The sequence below is a fragment of the Athene noctua genome, chromosome 3 (assembly GCF_965140245.1).
Source record: "Athene noctua chromosome 3, bAthNoc1.hap1.1, whole genome shotgun sequence".
In the NCBI taxonomy this organism is placed as follows: domain Eukaryota; kingdom Metazoa; phylum Chordata; class Aves; order Strigiformes; family Strigidae; genus Athene; species Athene noctua.
In genome coordinates, this window is record NC_134039.1 from 28,741,400 (window position 1) to 28,760,204 (window position 18,805).

Below are 18,805 nucleotides of genomic sequence, written 5' to 3' on the forward strand. Positions count from 1 at the left end.
AATCATCTCTCGGGTTGATTAGTAGCAGTGTGCATGTGGGGGACAGGACACCCAGTAAACTGACCCTGGCAATGATCAGGAAACCCAAAGGCTTAGATCTTGCACCCAGGGGCAAGCGCAGTGACAGAGAAGCATGCTTGCATTCCTAAATATATAAATATATATATATATATATCCACAAGGAAGAATAAAATTAAAGTAAATGATATTTTAAAAAAACAAACCAAACCAACCAAACAAACCAAAAGAAAAAAAAAAAAAAAAAAGGCTGGCTTGTCAGGGGTTGGGGACGAGAAGGCTCCGGTGTGTGTACTTACATAGAGGTCAGCACCGTAAAATCCGTCCTGGTAAACCACACTGCAGAAAATCCACACAAAAACAAAAAAAAAAAAAACAAAAAACAAAAAACAAAAGAACAGAAAACACATTCCGGTTATTGAGGACGGCAGCATGCACATGCGTTTTACACAGGCAGGTGATGTATGAATCCACAACCTGGGCTTTTGGCAGGAGCAAATCAGCGAGAGAATGTGTGTGCGCACGCACGCTAGACGGCTCCAAGTCATCTTCCATGGCATGCAAAGGGGGAAGGGGTGGGCAGAGGGGGAGACAGTATGCAAAGGAGAGAGGGAGTGGAACCACCATCTTGTACAATAAAAGTAGACTCAAAAAGAGCTGATGTCCTGAAGAAGAGAAACAAGGGTTTAGGAACCTCCACTCTGGTTATTCTCCTGGAATTATTTTAGTTACCCCCTAAACACATGGAAACATTGGCTTCATGAAGTGGGTTTGTGAAATCGAGGAGCCCCTCAGAAGGCACCCCACAGGGGCTGGAGTCACCTATGTCAGAAGCACATTTCAGAAAGTTATGTATGATTACATATTTTGAGCTTCACTGGGCTGCATGACTGTTTCTGACATCCATACATCACCTGCTTTTACTCTGCACATTAGACATGCGATAAGATATGGCTGATCACACAAGCATGCAAAGTATTATTATTCAGCATCTTAAAGAACCAATGCAACACCTCAGGAAAACAAGTCAATCAACTCTGATCAAAGTAAACACAGAGAAATGTAATTAAAAAGAAAAAACCAAAAATACCCACAATGCATTGCTTTCACAAGCAGAGATAATGAGCTAAAAAGGTTAGGTGACTGGTCCAAGGTCTGAGAATTGAGAGGTGAAGTGGGAGTCCCTGGTAGTAACGACCTATTCCATAGCAGAGAGGAGCAACTGGAAGGGTTTCAATGGGATGGTGCATTTTCTGCTTTAGGGCATAGTTTTCTTTCTCTCAGAACTTCAAGCAGGAAAACTGTTAAACCAGAGCCTGGGGTTCCCAAAGAGCCGCTCTTATTTGCTAGCATAAAACTATGCAGCTCGCTCTGGGGACAGGGGTTGGGGAAGGATGAGGAAGGAAGAGAGGGGATGCCCCCCACCCGTTTGAGTTCAGTGTGTGCTTCATACTGAGGAATTTCCTCCTGCTTTGTCCTGTGAATAGCTCCGCACAAACTCACTCAAAGCTTTAAAAGGCATTAGACCCATCATCTCTGATGTTCATGGATCTGATGTGCATGACTTACCAGTAGCATTAAGGAAAAAGAAGATATGGAACACTACATTTCTTTTGATTAGCATTTTTTACTCATCAGATGGAATGTGAAATGTTGCCAAGAGCCTGCCACCGTGAGACACCCTCCTAGTATAAGGCACGCACACACAAAAAAAGCCCAGCAGATCTTGCCAAAATTCTGCATGCTATTACTAAAAAATAAAATAAAAAAATAATTCTGTTGCAGTGTTAGCTACTGCTTGAATAATTTAGTCTTGCTGTCTTCCCCAGGAAAAGTACACTCCATTCCCAACAAAGTTACTATGGTCTCCAAGAGCACTGGGAGCAGATATGTAGAGACCCTTGTTAGAGGAAGAGGGAAGCCACTTCAGCAGGGAGAAGCAGGCCATAAGATCGTGTTTGTTGAAGCTAAATTTTTACAACCACATAACAAAGAATTTGGCTCCTGGGGCAGTGACTTACATTGCTGGGTTCTCTATCTAGGACCAGGAGTGTTTTGGCAGTGATATTCCACCTGCTCCTGCAGGAAAGGCAAACGCATGACAGAGGAAGTGACTGTTGGTTTATGAACAGGTTAGCAGTTTTAACAGTTACTCCAAGCACAATCAGTTGGATGAATATAAGCATTACCACATTGGATCAGGCCACTATTACTGTAACTTAGAATCCTGTCATCAAGAGATGCTAGTATCAGCTCTCCAGAGAAAACTGCAAGGAACACTAGTAACAGGTAAGGCTAAGACTTCCTGGATCCAAACAACCAAGCGCACGTGCATCCTCCATCTCTCCTTCAGTTAGGACTTGACTAACAACGTCAGGGCTGAAATTTAGAAGGATTATTTATATGCTAGAATATACATATTTATGATTCTTAGTGCTAGCAAAACCTGAGAGAATTCATTTGAGAACCACAGAGACCATTCTGGTTATGTAGACTGACCAGAAGCATAAAGCAGCCCGGCAGCCCATCAAATCTCAGTGACATCTACAAAAATCCCACTAGATGAGCTAAAACACATCTGCATCAATAAGAAATATGCTGGTTTTGTAAAGTACCCATCGTATCATTTAGGTGTACCGATAGTTGACTGTGTTGTAAAAGGAATCAAAACCCCACTCCAAACCCACAGATCTCCCTACAGCCTTACATCTAGTCTGACTTTTATCTGCTTCTGCTTCGAGTCAGTGAACTCTCTATATATTTACATTCCTAGACTAAATTATTCTTTACTATGGCAAGTCTACTCTTCATATAGGTACTTAATGGCCATGAACAAGTCAATGCCTAAGCTATAGCTTGAGAAATAAAATTGATCAAGCTCACTTAGTTTTGAGAATTTTTCAGCAGGCAAGGTTTTTCAGCCTCAGTTCTTACAGCTTTTGGTCTGAAGTGTAATTTGTCAGCATTCTTGTTTAAAAAGCATGGCTGCTTTCAGAGCAATATTCCAGTACAGGTTTTACTCATGCTACATATCAGAGGTTATAATGTCTCCTCACTACTACTGAATGCCACCTTGGTTATAAATTGAAGGTTGCATTTGTATTCTGAGGTCAGGCTCAGGTGACTATCTGACATCCTCTCCAATGGTCTGAGCAATTGCTTTCTAAGGTATGAATAGCCTTCCCTGGATAAACATTCATGTCCATACGTAAGTATGTACATTCCAGGATGAGTTCTTGAAATAACGTTAAAACTATTAAGAATGACGTGATTTCTTGCACCTTCCTCTGGAGTATCTAGCACTAGACACAGTCAAAACTTACTCTAACCTGAATGGCCCCCAGGTCTGATCCAGTATGGCAATTCCAATGACCTTTTATCACTCTGCATTCTGTATTTTTTAAATTCTGCTAAGCTCTCCAATGCAGTGATACCATTGTTTTGTAACTTAAACACCACTGAAGGTTTGTGAAAACCAACTTCTTCTACCAGGCTTGAGTTAACCTGCAGCTTGCTTTACTGTCCTCCTCCACATTACGCACTATGTCCTGACCACTCATGTGTTGCTGTTTGATCATACGGTGTCATCTTTATACTGGCCAGGAAGAGAGCAACTGATGCACGGTAAGGTGTCAGGAATGTGTGCCGGCCTGTGACTCCATGGAAGTCAACTGTTCCACATGGAGCAGTGGCTGTCCTACAGGTTACTGCAACATGAAACTGAACAGCACATTTTTTATTATTCCACAAGGAATCAGATTCCCACTACAAAATATCCTGTAGAGATTCAAACTGATGACAATAAACACCTGAATTAGTTAATTACATCCTGGTGCTTGGGACTAGGGACTGTTCTGGGCTATCTGTGAACCGGACTGTTTACTGGATAGTACACTGCCCATGAAGAGGTGAAATCAATCAGCAGGGTCAGACAAACTCAACGTAATGTAAGTAAACACAGTCATGAGACAGTATTTGGAAGTTATCATCACTGAAGCCTGGCCCATATTCCAAATGGAAATTAACCTTTTATGTGGGACTCAGGCTGGATTTATATCAAAGACAAGCCTAGAGTCCCTCCCAGTGCGCCACTAGTGACAGCCTCTTGCTAGGAATGCTCTAGCTGTTACTCCCAGAGATGAGGGACACATTCCTCCATCCCTGGTGCAAGTTATTTCATATTCTGCTAGACGGCAGCCCTTAGCTCAGCTTTGCTTCTGTGTTCCACTGTGAAGCACTTCCTAACAAAACCAGACTGGGTCATTTTTAGAGCAACATACAGGTAAGTTGCAGGTCAGAGGCTATGGTTAGAAGATACAGAATATGAACTAGGAGTGGTGGCAAAAAGAGATGGATCTGAAAACCCAGAAGAAACGCTCTGTTTGGAAGACCAATGTGTTCAGACAAGAGGTTTCATTTGAAGAAGTCTTTCAGTGAATTAAATACAAACACTGCCACAGAGCAAAGCTAGATACATACATGACCACTGCAGCTTGCTGCTTTGAGCTCTAATTTAAATATCAGACTGGACTCTAAAAAGAAAGGGCCACAGTAGCTCTCAACTTTATCTGCTACAGAAGGTACCACAAACTTATCCAGCATATATCAGGCCAGCTTCTTGCACTGATGTGTGTGGCTTCCACCTCCCTTTTTAATAAAAGATTTAGAATTTATTTTCTTCCCTGTTGGGGCTAGTCTAAAGCAAAAAGGGTCAGTCCACTTCTGTGTTGAAGGATTCGTTCCTACTCCCTATACTTTCTGAAAACATTACCAGAAAATATGGGCAAGTAAAATTCCAGAGACAGGCAACATGAATAAAGCATCCCCAAAATCAGAAACAAAAAAAAGACAGTTTGGAAGGGATTTGCTGATTCATCTGTCATTCCATCACACTTAAACAAAACTCCAAAACAAAACTCACATACAAACCTAGTTCCCTCTATTTTTAAACAGCAGAATACTCTTTTGTAACAGCATCTATTCCACTGCATTACTAGTGAAAAGTCAAGGGGCAAAGAATGCTAAGGCCACCCATTCACCATTGGTTCACAGAAGAAGTTAGAAGAATGCTGTACTTTCGTTCTCCCTGTATCCCAAACACTCCCAGCTTCAAATTAATGGACTTGATTAATCTTTGTTTTAAACCTTTTTAAACCGTCTCCAACAAAGAAAGCAAATCCATTGTGGGTAACTGGCTCTTCTGTGTCCTACTGCCAGATGGTGAGTCATGAAGGTAATGGATAATATTCCTCATTGCTGGATATGAAAATGCAAATGAAGTGCAAAGAACAGAACCTCTTCAGAAATTTTAGACCTCTCTCTGTGTCCTTCTCAGAAGCACTATAACATATTAGGTCAATGGATGATGAATACCTTTTGGACAAATTGAGAAATTATGAGAAGGAATCTGTCAGCACTTTACACTGTTGCAAGTACTGAAAATTGTTTCAGTCAAGTACTTAACACAGAAAAATTTAGATTTGCCCCCACTGGATGCTATCATGTGCAGAATGCTCTGTCACTAGCAATACCCTGACTCTCACCATCCAGACAATTTTAGTTATTTTTTGGTTAACCGATTATCTATTTGACATGGCTGTGCAGAGCACTCTGCTCTCGTGACCAGTGCTTACCCTGGGTAGGCAGGGATGGCTGTGGGAGGTACTGCCCGGACTGCCCCATACACTGTCCTTCCTCGGCCCCTCAGATGGGCTCCCCGAAACGCGGCTGCTGTGGTGGCTGCAGTTGGATAGGGGAAGCCTGGAACTGTAAAGACAGACAAGGTGGAGGGTGAAAAGGATCCAAGCTTCTGCCCAGAGAACAACCATCTGCTTCAAATGAAGTGACACAATAGCTCCACAGCGGTGGGACATTTTGCATCAGTCCTGCAGAGGGGCATGCTTACAATCCAGCAAGCATCCGATATGTACTTCCTGCTACACCATGGCCTTTGGGGGAAGAAGGGTTGCAGGGAGGTTTGGCATGCAAGAGGTTAATGCTTTGGCATGCCTCACCCACCACAAACAGGGTACAAATCCCCCCATCGTCATGCAGTCTGGTTAGAGTCTGAGAAGCGCAGAGAGTTACTATCAATATAGCAGGCGGCTCTTCCAAAACTGCAGAGGCTCTTTAAAATAATTTGTCAAGAGGCCCTTAAAGTCAACCAACTTACATCAGTCTCTTCCCTCCTTTCCCCTCCCACTCTTTGCCACCCAATCCTCTGTATGTTCATTTTACAGCCTGAAAGACAAGATAGCCCATATAACAGCAGTAGCAATTTCCCATAGCGCCAGTTTACTGAGAGCCCACCTTCATTTAACAAGTGTGACCAATAACTGGCTCCACGAATAGTGGGGCCTGCTTTATTATGCTTTACCCTGGAGTAAACTGGCTCGTGATGAAATGATTGATGTAAAACCTCAGAGGCATCTGCCAATACGTAATAAACAGATACCGAGAGGGAAGGAGTCCCAGGGCACAAACCCCATCCACTGTGTGTCCAGGTGCATGCCACTAGGGGCCCTGAAGACTCGCAGCTTAGCAGCTTGTATAATATGTACTTTAGGGATTTGTCTGTGTGGTTTCTTTGATTTCAAAACGGAGAGAGGGGCAAGGGCATGGCCTATTCCTCACACACACCCTCCCCTTGTTCTGCAGCCTCCTCATCACTCAGAAAGACCCATTTACCCGTACAGAAACACACTGCAGATGAACAAGTTACAGCAACTGCACAGTATACTCTGGCTCAAGGTAAACTCATTCCCAGCGAGACCCATCCTTTCAAGTATATATTATACAGACTGGAGAGAAGGGTAACAGGTCATCGTTAACTCAAGCACAGTAACAATACAGGGGCCAACAGGGGCTACTTACTGATTAAAGGAATGTAAGTGTTAATACCCCCCCTTCCTGACAGGGGCACTGCGGCGTCATTGCCCAGCGAGACATCTGCTTGAAAGCTGGATGCTAATTTAATTTAAAAAAATAAAAAAACAAAAACGTAGAAAGGTTATAAAGAAACAGCAGATTGAGAACATAAACAAACACCACTGCAGTTAAATGGCAGAAGTAGAAGTGTCTACTTAAGCTCTACCTGCATATAACTCAGGGCCGTACACCGCTCCAACCACAGGACTCAACTTCCAACCTGAAACAACAAAGACTGCAGTGAATGCCAAAATCTACACCAAGAGAAGGAGCGGGCAGTGTGGGTAGGGGGAACAGCCTCTTGCATGCGTCCCAGCTTCACATGCACAGCTCTTTCCAATTTCTGCTTCGCCTCAACCCCCCTTGGTGTAGATGGAGGCCAACTGCCTTTTTCTAATGTCAAGTTCTAGGTACAGGTCGCTGTATCAGAGAGAACAAAACATCAGCTGATCCACAGCCTGGCAGAGGCACCGCTGAGGGAATGCCAACTACCTTATATGCATATTCACCACAAACACCATGCGACCTTGCCGTCCCTGCATGAACCCTGCTGCCAGCTCCTCCAGCTCCTCCCTGCCTTCACGGGGAACACTGCAGATCCAAAACCTCTCTAAAGCCACTGGCCCAGACTGTCATCCAGGCAAGTCTATTTATAGCCTTAAATTCTCAAAACACCCTTCTGTCTTATTTACTAGAGATATGCTAAAAAGCAACGTCTGAATTTCCTCATTAACTGAATTACATGACTATGGTGCAGAAAAGCAATTCAGTCTGTTCATCTCACATTTTCTCCTGTTATTTTAGTACTTCCTGTCTTCTTTATGCTGCTTTTCAGGTGAAAGCCTTCCCAGAGAACCGATTTTAATATCATCTGGATAACTGGCAAGAATTGCAAACCATCAGCATAAAACCTACAAGAGAATAGTGCTTAAAGAAGTCACCACGTCTTGATACACTCTCTGTACTTTACCACCTCGAACCAGCCTAGAAACCACATGAACAACTTTGTGAACTGCAGCACATCAACACCAACCCTCCACCTGCTGGCAGAGTATCAATGAGAGATGCAATGCACACTCCCTCCACAACACTGGGCACACTGCTGCTGCTACACTGCCCACCTTGATGGCAAAATACTTGAGTGGTGGCAATGAGAGAACTGAGATCCACCTTCAAGTTTAGTAACAGTTGTATGACCACTTGTCAGTATGCCTTAAGCCTGGCCTAATACTAAATACCTTGGCATAGCTTCAAAGCTGGCTTTAAACTGTTGGCTGCAAAAGCAAAATATTCGTGCCTGTTATCAGAGTTCCACAAATAAACCAAGTTTCGTTACCAAACAGTCATATGTACTTTCTACCCTTGTTTTCAGGAAAACGTAACATGCCTGTGTTGCCTTTTGTTACAAAATCTCCCGGTTCCTTTCAAACACTGAGACTCAAAATCCCAGCCTTTCTGCCTGGCCTTGTTTCTCTAGATCTGTAACCAAAGTAAGATTTATTTGCCAAGAGCCACGTAAGTCAGTAGCAGAGCCACAGATAAAATCCGTATCTTCTGACTTCTGAGTCTTATGTTGCAACCAGAATGGATTCTCACACCAGCAACTACCTATATGCAGCTTCTTGCCTTGCTAAAGCTGCTTGGGAACATTTTCAGACCAAAAAACTTTTTTGCCTGTTTCAGGACAAAGACTCAGACTCAAAATCTCTATCAAAGCAGCATTCAGTTCTGCTGGGAGAACAACTTTTTATGCTATATATGCCTACACAATAAAATTACTGCACAGACAGAACCACCAAGATATCCCGATTAAACAGGACGCTTCATTAAGCAACTTGGTCTTTCTCTATTCAGGTTCAGTGGAAAATGACTGAACACAGGCACAGTCTGTAACAAAAAGCAAGTAAACAAGCAGCACAATGCCTGTGTTTTGCCGGCTGCTTGGGGACAGCTGTACTTTTACAGTTAGAACCTAAACTGAGATACAGACAATAATGTATTGCTATGCTTTTTATAGTTATGCTTCTGCATCCGTATTTAGCTATCTACATGATGGCAATGAGGCTCAGCAGTACTGCACATCCCATTGTACAGCATCAGCCTGCAGTAGTGGCAGGCCACCCATCAGTCCTTGGCTTCTTTACCCAGCTTGGCCATGTTGGACATGTCACTACTCCTCCGTCCTCACTTCTCCATCTGTAAAATGGTATTCCTTCACAAATGCTTCAGGGTTATACTGAAGAATAATTAGGGGTTGTGGGTTTTTTTGGTCCTGAGGAGAGGTCATGACTTTTTCCTTATGTCTGTCTTCAAAACTTTCAGCTCATTGTTAGTACAAACAGTCTCCCTTACCATTTGCATAAGGTGTGACCATCTTCTTATTGGTCATCACTCGCGCAGTGGCGTTGTTAACCTAAAAGTAAGAAAGGGGAGGGGGAGGAGAGGGAAGGAAGCATAGGACATTAGGGAAAATGGTGGAAAACTCAGATACCACATACACACACTATACTTCTCTGAGCAAAAAAAATTCACTAATTTTACAAAAATGAAATCTTTAAATTACTTTTAACAGTTGCCATTTAATTATAAAAGTTACAGCTAAACATGGCACTTTAAAATTATGCATTAAACAAAAGGCCAATGAGAGTAAAGTGCAGATTCTCCAGAGCTCTGCCACTCCCTGGTACATGCTTATTTTCAGTAAAACTTTGTCCAGGTTCTGTTTGAGGCACCGGTAATTTCTCAGAGCAGGGGAACTGAACCAGGTGATGCACAAGGTGACTTGTTTCTCAAGCTCACCATTGGGACTGGGGCCCAGCAGGTCGCTGGCAGGCATACTTTTTGGATAGAAAAAGGTAGCCTGGAGTCCATCATCTTAAGATTTGAACTCCCAAGGTTTAAGGAGACTTCTGAAATGCCACTAAGTATTTGGACAGTCTGCATTCACCGATTTCCTCCCCATCATTTTCAAATCTTTTGCCAGATTATTTTTTCCTTATCACAAATCTCATGGAGCAGAACAGAAATACACAGCAGTAGACCTAGGTCTTTTCCTGGTTTTATTGTGCCCTCCACCCTCTTTACAGAGCTCTGCACAGTTCCAAGCAGTTTGATTGCTCAAGCAAGTGGGGTGTTACCACAGAGATGGTGCTGATAAAGAAAAGATGAACCAGTTTGGAAGCCAAGTTACTGCAGCCCCGTGTCAGACAGCCTCAAAGTTCTTGCAAGGAGGGTGAAGGCTTTATTCAACACTAGTAACTTATCAAAACTCATGCCAAATGGGAATTGAGGCCAGGGTGAAAAAGGATATAAAAATAAAAGCTGCCTCAGGTCCTTGAGACTTATGGATGTGAGTGTACACAGGGTGGTGAGTCTGGAGCTACATTTTACTCTCATTTCAGCCCCGAAACAATAGAAACATTACACATTTAAAAAGAAAGAATGGGAAACAACAATGATGAGACTGAGAGCATGCAGTTAAACACACACTGATAGAAGAAAGAAAAAAAAACAACAACCACAATTGATTCAGAGGGTGGGGAGGGGAGGAGGGAAGAGATAGGGTCTCACAGACAATCATTAAACGGAGTGAGTGCCTGAAATCAGCTGCTACAGCAAAGTGCAACACAAGCACTTAAAGGAAAAAATTGCCAGAACCAATCAGAAACCACCAGTCAGCAAAGAGACCAACAGCTGCATTTAACTGAGTAAAAAAAATAAATCAGGGAAGAGGGGAGAGAGAGAAACAAAAGAGAGAAAACAAACAGCAACAGCTACAAACAGTCTCAGAAAGAGAGAGCAGCAGAAAGAAGGGACAGGAGAGAGAGGAGAAAATGGGTGCATTAATAAAAACCAGCCAAACTGGAGTTGAGTAACTCTGAGTAAGATGTGCAAGGGGAAATCACCATGAAGTCAGTAATCAAACAGCTCAGACTGCTACAAAACGATATGTACATCCAAAGTCCAGGCGGCATTACTCAACAGCATTGAAAATAAAGGGGAGAAGGGGGAAGGAGGTGGGTGGGGACAACAAGTCAAATCACATTTTGTAGTGTTAATGTGAGATGGCAGATGGATTTTTTTCTTTCTTATTTAATTTTGTTTTTTTGTGATTTTAAGAAAATTTTTTTTAAAAAAAGCTTCTTCTCTAGTGCTTTTGTTTCACTTACCGCCAACTCGTACCATCGCCAGCATTGTGTATAGTTACCATGGAAAGAGTGAGTCAAGTGAAGGGCCCTAAACGCTAAACCATTGAAAAGGGAAATAAAAAAAACAAAACAAAAAAGGCAAAATATGCAGACATCTTACTCAAAAATGGTGGCTTTTTGTTTTAATAGTTGTACTTTTTTTCATTTTTTTGTTTGTTTAAAGAAAGGAGGAGAGAGGAAAGACGCCAGTTAGCCTTCAACACAGTGGAACATCAAACTGGTCAACACCAGGCATGCCTGATATACGGCCATGTTGGCCAGCCAACATTAACTCTTCACTCCCCTGCTAGTGAAAGCTAAAAACTTTAAGGATTAGCTTTCACCAAGCTGACTCTTGACCGTGGGCATGTCAAGAAACCAGCGGCGTGTACAGCACAGCCTATCTGGGGCTTCTGCCCCATGTCTGCCCTCCCTCCCACCACAGGCATCATCTCACACTTGGATGGAGGAGAACTGGCCTCAGAGGAAAGACAGGATACTGGTTGGCCCCCTGCTTTCTTTTTTTTGGACACAGAGTTAGAAGTCAGACAGTACTCTTTCAGTTAGTTTTGTTCAGGCCTAGTAACAGGAAATCAGAGCCTCGCAAACTGAAGCAAAGGAAAAATCAAAACAGCAGAAGGGCAAAAATTTGGAGTGGGTGGGAAAAAAAACAGTAACAGAAGAAAGAAAAGAAAAAATACACAAAACAATAATAAAAATATTCTGCAAGGGGTGTAAATTTTTATACATTTCAGTGCAGGGAGGTGAAGGACACAGACACAAACACACACGCACACACGAGACTGGGATTCAAATGTGAAATAAGTGAGGCAAGACAGAAAAAGAAATCAAAAGAATAAATATAAAGAAGAAATTGAATTACTGAAGACATGCACCTCGATTTTACGGCCCTCTACCACGGTGCCGTGTAATTTCTCCCTGGCCCTGTCTGCATCAGCACTATTCTCGAAAGTTACGAACCCGAATCCCTGCATGCAGCGGGAGAAGGGGGGAAAACATGCACATCGTTATATATTGAAATATTGATCTCTAGGTAAATAGAGAAAAAATATCACAGTATGAAATTGACATCAGCACAACTCAGCAATAACCTCCTAGAGTCACATTGTTGGTTCATGCATGTTTCATAAATGAAAGAAATTAAATTTGATAAAGGAACTGAATCATAATAAGAATAATAAGACTAATTAAAAAAGAAAACATCGAAGCAATTGAGGCCAGACCAAAAAAGATGTACAAAGTTACTCGAGACAATTATTTGTTTTGTGAGTTTGTTTAAAACCTAAACCCTACTCTGACATAGGCAAGCTGGTCAAACCCAAGTGGGGCTTCTCTCCCCTCTGCTGATTAACACACATGCTTTGCAGGACCCCCCGCCCACCCCAGACACAGTACAGGACAGCGACACTGAGCAGCACTTCGTTCTCTTGAGAAACTGCTACGAGAGCAAGCAGCGATCTGAGTTCATGCCTGGCATCAGGAATTCTGCGAAGCTTTGGGCAAATCAAACACTGAACCTTGCTTTTCCCACCTGTAAAATGGAGACAATAATAATTACCTACCTTAGAAAACTGTTGAGAGGAAGGGCTGTTTGTAAAGCATCCCTTGTAAGCTCTTCAGGGCACAGCTCATGTCTACTCCTATGTCTGTAACTTTTCTAATAATGCATGGGGCCCTGAAATTAAGCAGGGCTTCTAGGTGGCACCATCAAATAAACATTATTTAATGTGAAGATTTAGAGTATCACATACTCTTAATTTCAGAATTTTCCGGTAAGTATTGTGTTGGACTTGAGTGTAAATCTAAACACCTACATACCAATTCATTGGTAAAGGCAGTTTTTGTCATACAGTGCTGACCCACTGCTACCTCCCTCCCACACTGCTACCCAAGATCTTACTTGGCTTTGTTCTCAGATGGCAACTCTGCACCATGGACAGCAACAAATGTCTACCTAATTGGACCATGAAGTCTGAGAAAAATTGACATGCCCTGCTTGGTGTCTCTAAAGGCACATGCAACATGCCTGTACTACATGCTCGTACTGCTGCCAACTCATGCAGTTGCATAACAGGTCAGGGTAAGAGATCGTGCTTCCTTCAATGGAGATGAATGCACTGAAGACAGAGTCAACATGACTAAGTGAATTAGGATTTTAGCTAGGAACAAATGGTATCTTACTACATACAACTGCGATGAGATATTCTTCATGCCATTACAGAGAGTGGGGCCAAACAAAAAAACTTTGTTGCCTTCTGTTTTTAGGGTATCTTAAGAACTGGAGTAATTGGCTCCCGTGGTTTGGTATAAAGCAAATACTGGTTTAATGTACAGAGAGTAATCTCTGCTGGCTCTGACACTCTCAGGAGCAGAAGAACAAAGCTTGCATTTGATGCAATGGAAACTCCAGATATTAACTGGAGAGTGAGGTAGATCTACAGCTATGCCTTGACAGGGAAATGGCATGCTAGCCTCGTGGCCCCCTCCATGCAGCCTGAGGTCAATATGTATGGACTGGACCCAAAGAAAAAAAGTAGCATCTTGATTTCTAAGCACTGTTAGCAACAAGACACAAACCATCATTCTTCAAGTGCTTTTAAAAGGTCTTTACAATACTAATCTTAAAAAGCCCAAGCCGTTTGCACATGCTGTCCTTTATCATCCACATCTAGTTTCTAGCACAAAACTGTTACAGATTTGTAAAACACAGGATTGGTTTTGTTTTGTTTTTGTGTTTGTTTTTTTTTTTTTTCTGTTTTTTTTTGTTTTTTTTTGTTTTTTGTTTTGTTTTTTGTTTTTTTTTACTTTTTTCCCCCTGAATAGCAGTAATAAAAGAACTTAGCCGAGTACTGCAATGTTGAGATCAACAAGAGTGCTCCTTTGGGCTCCAACCCAATAATCTAAGGCTTCAGAAAATTTCATTTCTCCAGCTATAAATAAAAAGCTATATAAATAACAAACTGATGCCTTTTTCAGAAAAGCATAAAAGTTTTCTGTTTAAATGAGTTAAATCTGAGCTACAAGAAATGTGGGCTAATAAAACAGTCCAATCATAATATAACTCTCAAATATGTTGCAGGGAATCGGGGGGGGGGGGGGCGGGATGCAGGGGATATAATAGCAAAGCTGATTATGAAGGGAAAGGGTATCATGTCTGCTTCAAAGAACCCCTACAGAGAAAGGTAAGACTAAGAAATGGAGCAACACCTTTCCCTCTGGTTCTATATAATGGGGAAAAAACATCTTTAAAAGGTTGGGGGAGGAGGGGACGTAAAGACTGCAACAGGAATCTATTTCCCTCTTTTTACATTAAAATTTCTGTTTGTTCTAGACAAGCCTGTGGAGACCGAATGAAAGTTAGGTCTTCGGTGATGATGTGAACTGAAAGCTGGAGAACAGAGGGAAGGTAATTTTTTAGACATTAATCTGTGCAGGCTAGAACCGAATGAAGACTATTTTAATTCACATTTGTTTGCAATTAGTGAAGTCTGCATGGGATTTTAAAAACCACATTATCCTTAAATATCTTTAAATTGATTAGGAATTTTCAATCTTTTTAAGAAATTAGCTCAAGGTGGGGTACAATCCACATGCAGACTATATGAAAATAATTAACAATGTGAATTACAACAGAATCAATCTAACTCTGAACAACATAGCTAATTAGCCACAAATTTTGTTTTATTGACAGATCAGTCCTTAGCTTGTGCAACTCTCTTTGTTGAGAACCATTTAATGTCAACGCTGAATTAATACTTTATATAGGTATGTCAGTATTTGTGCCCCCCTTTGGTTTGTTGTCTTAATGCATCTCAGACATTCAAATTTTCATCAGGAAAATAGGTGAGTCACGCTTGACATTTTTGTTATATCTAAGTTTAAAAACTAACAATTATATACACATATTTTTGATGTGGCAGAGAAAAAAAAAAAAGCACATACATATATTTTTAATTCCTTCTCACAGATGACCTGTAAAAAATAGGGATTAATTTGTACCTAAAGACATATACCAAAATTCTCGGTTTTTCCCTCCCAAGGTCATCTTGCCCTTGAAATAAAAAAAATTAAAAAGATTACAGATGTCCAATATTTACTAGCTTAGCTTTACAGCAGGTACTGGTTTGCTCCATAGTAGTAGGTATGGAGCCACAGGAAGAGAAGATACAATCCTGGCTAAAAAAAGACTTAAGGTTTCTAAACTTTAGATTATAGAAATAGCTTGCATTTAATCATGCTGTTGTTATAACAAGGCTGAAATTTTCAACAGTTCTTCTCCACCAGACGCTACCAGGAACTTCTCCCAAGCAGAAATTAAGTTTAAGCCCCAGTGTACTCAGCAAATACTAAATAACCCCAGCAAACATTTTAAGGACTGGTGAGTAATTTGCAGTGCCAGACTAATTGCTTTTTACCCAAAGGTTTATTCAAAGGGCCTGAAGCAACCGAGTAACTGCCACCCTTTTAGTCTGGCCTCAGACTCTGCAATAAATAACAAGCAACATGATGAGCAGTAAAAAAATAAATAAATGTGTGTGGATATATATATATAGTATTTGAATGTTTCCATCTCTGAAGAATGAGAAAGAAAATTTACCATGTAACCGTAAAGGGAGAAATCAAAAGCAGACGGTTCTCCTGGGTGTGGCCAGAACACAGAAATTAAACAAAAAACAACAACAAAAAAAGTAAAATAAAAAAAAGAAAAGAAAATCAAAGGAAACTGAACAGAGCCCCTTGAAATCCATGCATTGTTAACCCTTCATTTGTCACGGAACTTAGACCAGTCACCTCAGCAGCAGCGTCTTTGCCTTGTACCACTGGAGCACACAGCCAGCAACCAGCCTTGCTGTCATCTGCTGCTGTGCTTGTTTTAACCAAGTTTTTGCTTCCCACCCCGCCTTATCTTCATAATAAACAAACTTTTAGGAGCCTGAAAAAATGGCCAAGGAGACAGCAGTTTAGGCTACCTGTTTCCAAGGCATTTGGAGAGAGTAGGAGGGTTTCAGCTATAATCCACCTGGGATGAACAGGACTGAATGCACCGACAGAAACACAGCATGAAATTCAGAAACACGTTATTTAAGTTACACACGCGAACACACATTTAAACTGGTGAGGGAATTGGCATAAACCAAGCTGCCACCATTTCACCAGCTCTTCCACCCCCTCCCTGCCCCTGTCCCGCACTCTGAGTGCATTAGGGGACATATGCATAAAGCACCCATGCGTGTACCTGGGCAAGCTGGTGAATCGGATGCAGGAATTTATCTGTCTAAAAAACTAAAAAATATGTCTTCAGAAAAACCTGCAGAGCTATTTTTAAGCCAGATCATTTACCCCATCCAGCTTGTTGTGTTGCTCCACTGACAATCCCTCCTGCAAAACCAAGGAGGGGAGAGGATGGGAGCGCACAGCAGGAGCCCAGCCAGCACTGCTGTGCAGAGAGAGCTTAAGGCTTCAGAGCAGCCACACACAACTTGGGTCAGGGGCTTCACGGCCCCATGCTGTCCCCAGTTGTGTGCTCCTCCTCCTGCCTTTGACTGATCGTGGATCTTACTGTGTGACCTGTGAGTTCAACTAGCTAAACTGGGCAGAAGACAAGTTCATTTCTCTCTCTCACTCCCTGCTGCATCAGATTTTTGCTAATTTAGCACCCTGGATCCAACTCCCTACCCAGTGAAACGAGCGCTGCTGGGGAGGTGCTCCCACAGGAGTGATAAATCAGCTTACACTGTCAAGTCATCAACTTCAGCCTTAATTATTCATGTTTAAATAAACCAGTTCAGTGTATGGACTAATTTAACTCATTAGTTGAGTATTGCAGAGTTGAAGGCATAAAACTGTACTTCACTGAACTAGGATGAAGGGACACAGGTTATGTCTCTGTCATGCCATTGGCATTATAAAGGGATTTGGTGACCTGAGGAAGCAACGCTGGTCGCTGATACTTAATGTTATTAAGCCTCCTTGTGTTAACGCTATTTGTATTTCTAGCTCAACTGATGACATCTGAACAAAAATTATAAAAATAGAACTAAAAGGAAAACAAGACCTCTAATTTATTTTATGCAGTAGGGATCTGTATCTGTTTTGCTGAGTGAAAACTAAGTCAAGAACAAGAATGCCTCAACCCAAAGCATTTAATCTATTCAGAGAAGAAATAAATGCTCATGCAAACGTACAGCCTTTTAGGTACAATTATCAAAATCTTAACCTACAGTTAACTGCAAACATAAAAGACCTCTAAGTGTTTCCACACAGCTTTCTGCACAAGTTTTTAGTTAGCACAGGTTTACTTGGAGAACTCCAGTCACCAATAGAGGCAATTTCTTTGTGAATACAAGATTTAAGCTACTATACAACCAATTATTTAATTAAATACAAAGTGCTTCTAGACACTTCAGAGACACTCCGAGAACTTGGAGATCCACCTCTCCCAAGCAGAAGGCAGTGAGGGATGTAACCTTACTCTTATGAACTCTTCTATCATTTAAAAATCTAAAAAATATATATCTATTTTTTTTAATTGTAAAAAAGCTCCCACTTCAGCCAAGATTTTGCTGTGTGCTTATGCACTCTTGGTCTCTGAATGTCATCGAGGGAACATCTTGGAATGCCACACAGTACACAGCTGATGAGCAAAGAGCCTGGATTCCCTTCCCCTACAGCTTTACAAATGCCACAGGGTACTTGTTACGCAGGCAGACTGCATTAATTCTGCAAATATGTCCACTTGTTTGGTTCAGCACAATAGTGCCAAAATATGCATATAGAGGATGCATCTCCACTAACAAAAGGAGCAGGAATCCTCTCTCTACTTCCTCTGGAGGCATTTTATTCACGGTTCAGTGAAGCGCATAGTAAACTGCAACCATGAGCGGAATGCTATTTAAAGGCACTTATACAGGTCAGAACTAGAAATGTAATGGTAAACAGGATAAATGAAACAAACAGCTAGTTTCCTGGAAGCAAGCAAAAAAACCAAACATATCAAGGGATGACTAACGTCATTCTATTAAAAATGAATAGAACAAAATTAAATTCAAGGGATGTTTCAAGTTTGCATCTCTCATACATAGCAAAGCAGTATGAGTGTGAAGTCACCAGGGCCTATATAATCCTACTAAACAGATTGGATCTGGGCAGAAATCGAGTTGGGAAACAAGAATTCAAATTGATTTGAATCAGCAAAACTGATTATTAACTGCCTCCTTGTCTGCTGTGATACAAGAAAGTCAACAAACAACATAATCCTAAAACAAATGCAAGAACCTGAGGTGCAAGGTGTCTGTGATGGCCACATGGACACACTGCTCTCTCTTTCGTCACCAAAATTTCTAAATAGATCCTGAAGATGCAGCCAGTTTGATATAGTTCCCCCCAAGCTGTCGAAGAAAACTGCCTGGTCATCTCAGGTGGATTCAAAAGAAATATTTCAACCCACAGGCTTCCTCCACTCCCTCCTACTGACCAGCACTGGAGCGATCCCATCAGAGATCTCCCACCACAGCTCGGCAGGGACAAAGCGCTGCTCAACCCCATCATACACTGGGTGGGGGCAAACCCAGGGCAGTTTGGGATTTACCACTGTACTTTTAAAATATTTACAAAACGTATACACAGAACTCTACAACCCGGGGAAGGGGAAG

The 18,805-nt window shown here is 41.7% G+C and overlaps 1 protein-coding gene across 11 annotated transcripts in view; it reads right to left on the reverse strand.

Moving 5' to 3' along the window:
- The window catches only part of RBFOX2 (RNA binding fox-1 homolog 2), a 172,159-nt gene that overhangs the window by 15,748 nt on the left and 137,606 nt on the right, over nt 1-18,805 (reverse strand). For 4 of the 11 annotated variants that reach the window (XR_012633394.1, XM_074902412.1, XM_074902405.1 and 1 more), the window contains 6 exons: nt 12,029-12,121; nt 9,298-9,358; nt 7,112-7,165; nt 6,892-6,984; nt 5,652-5,784; nt 318-357 (listed from right to left, as the gene is read on the reverse strand). Coding sequence is in view for 10 of the 11 variants with exons in the window: in XM_074902412.1 (XP_074758513.1) it covers nt 318-357; nt 5,652-5,784; nt 6,892-6,984; nt 7,112-7,165; nt 9,298-9,358; nt 12,029-12,121 (474 nt within the window). In the remaining variant the exon portion in view is untranslated. The remainder of the gene's footprint in view (nt 1-317; nt 358-5,651; nt 5,785-6,891; nt 6,985-7,111; nt 7,166-9,297; nt 9,359-12,028; nt 12,122-18,805) is intronic. The other 7 variants (XM_074902407.1, XM_074902406.1, XM_074902402.1 and 4 more) reach the window with 3 other exon arrangements.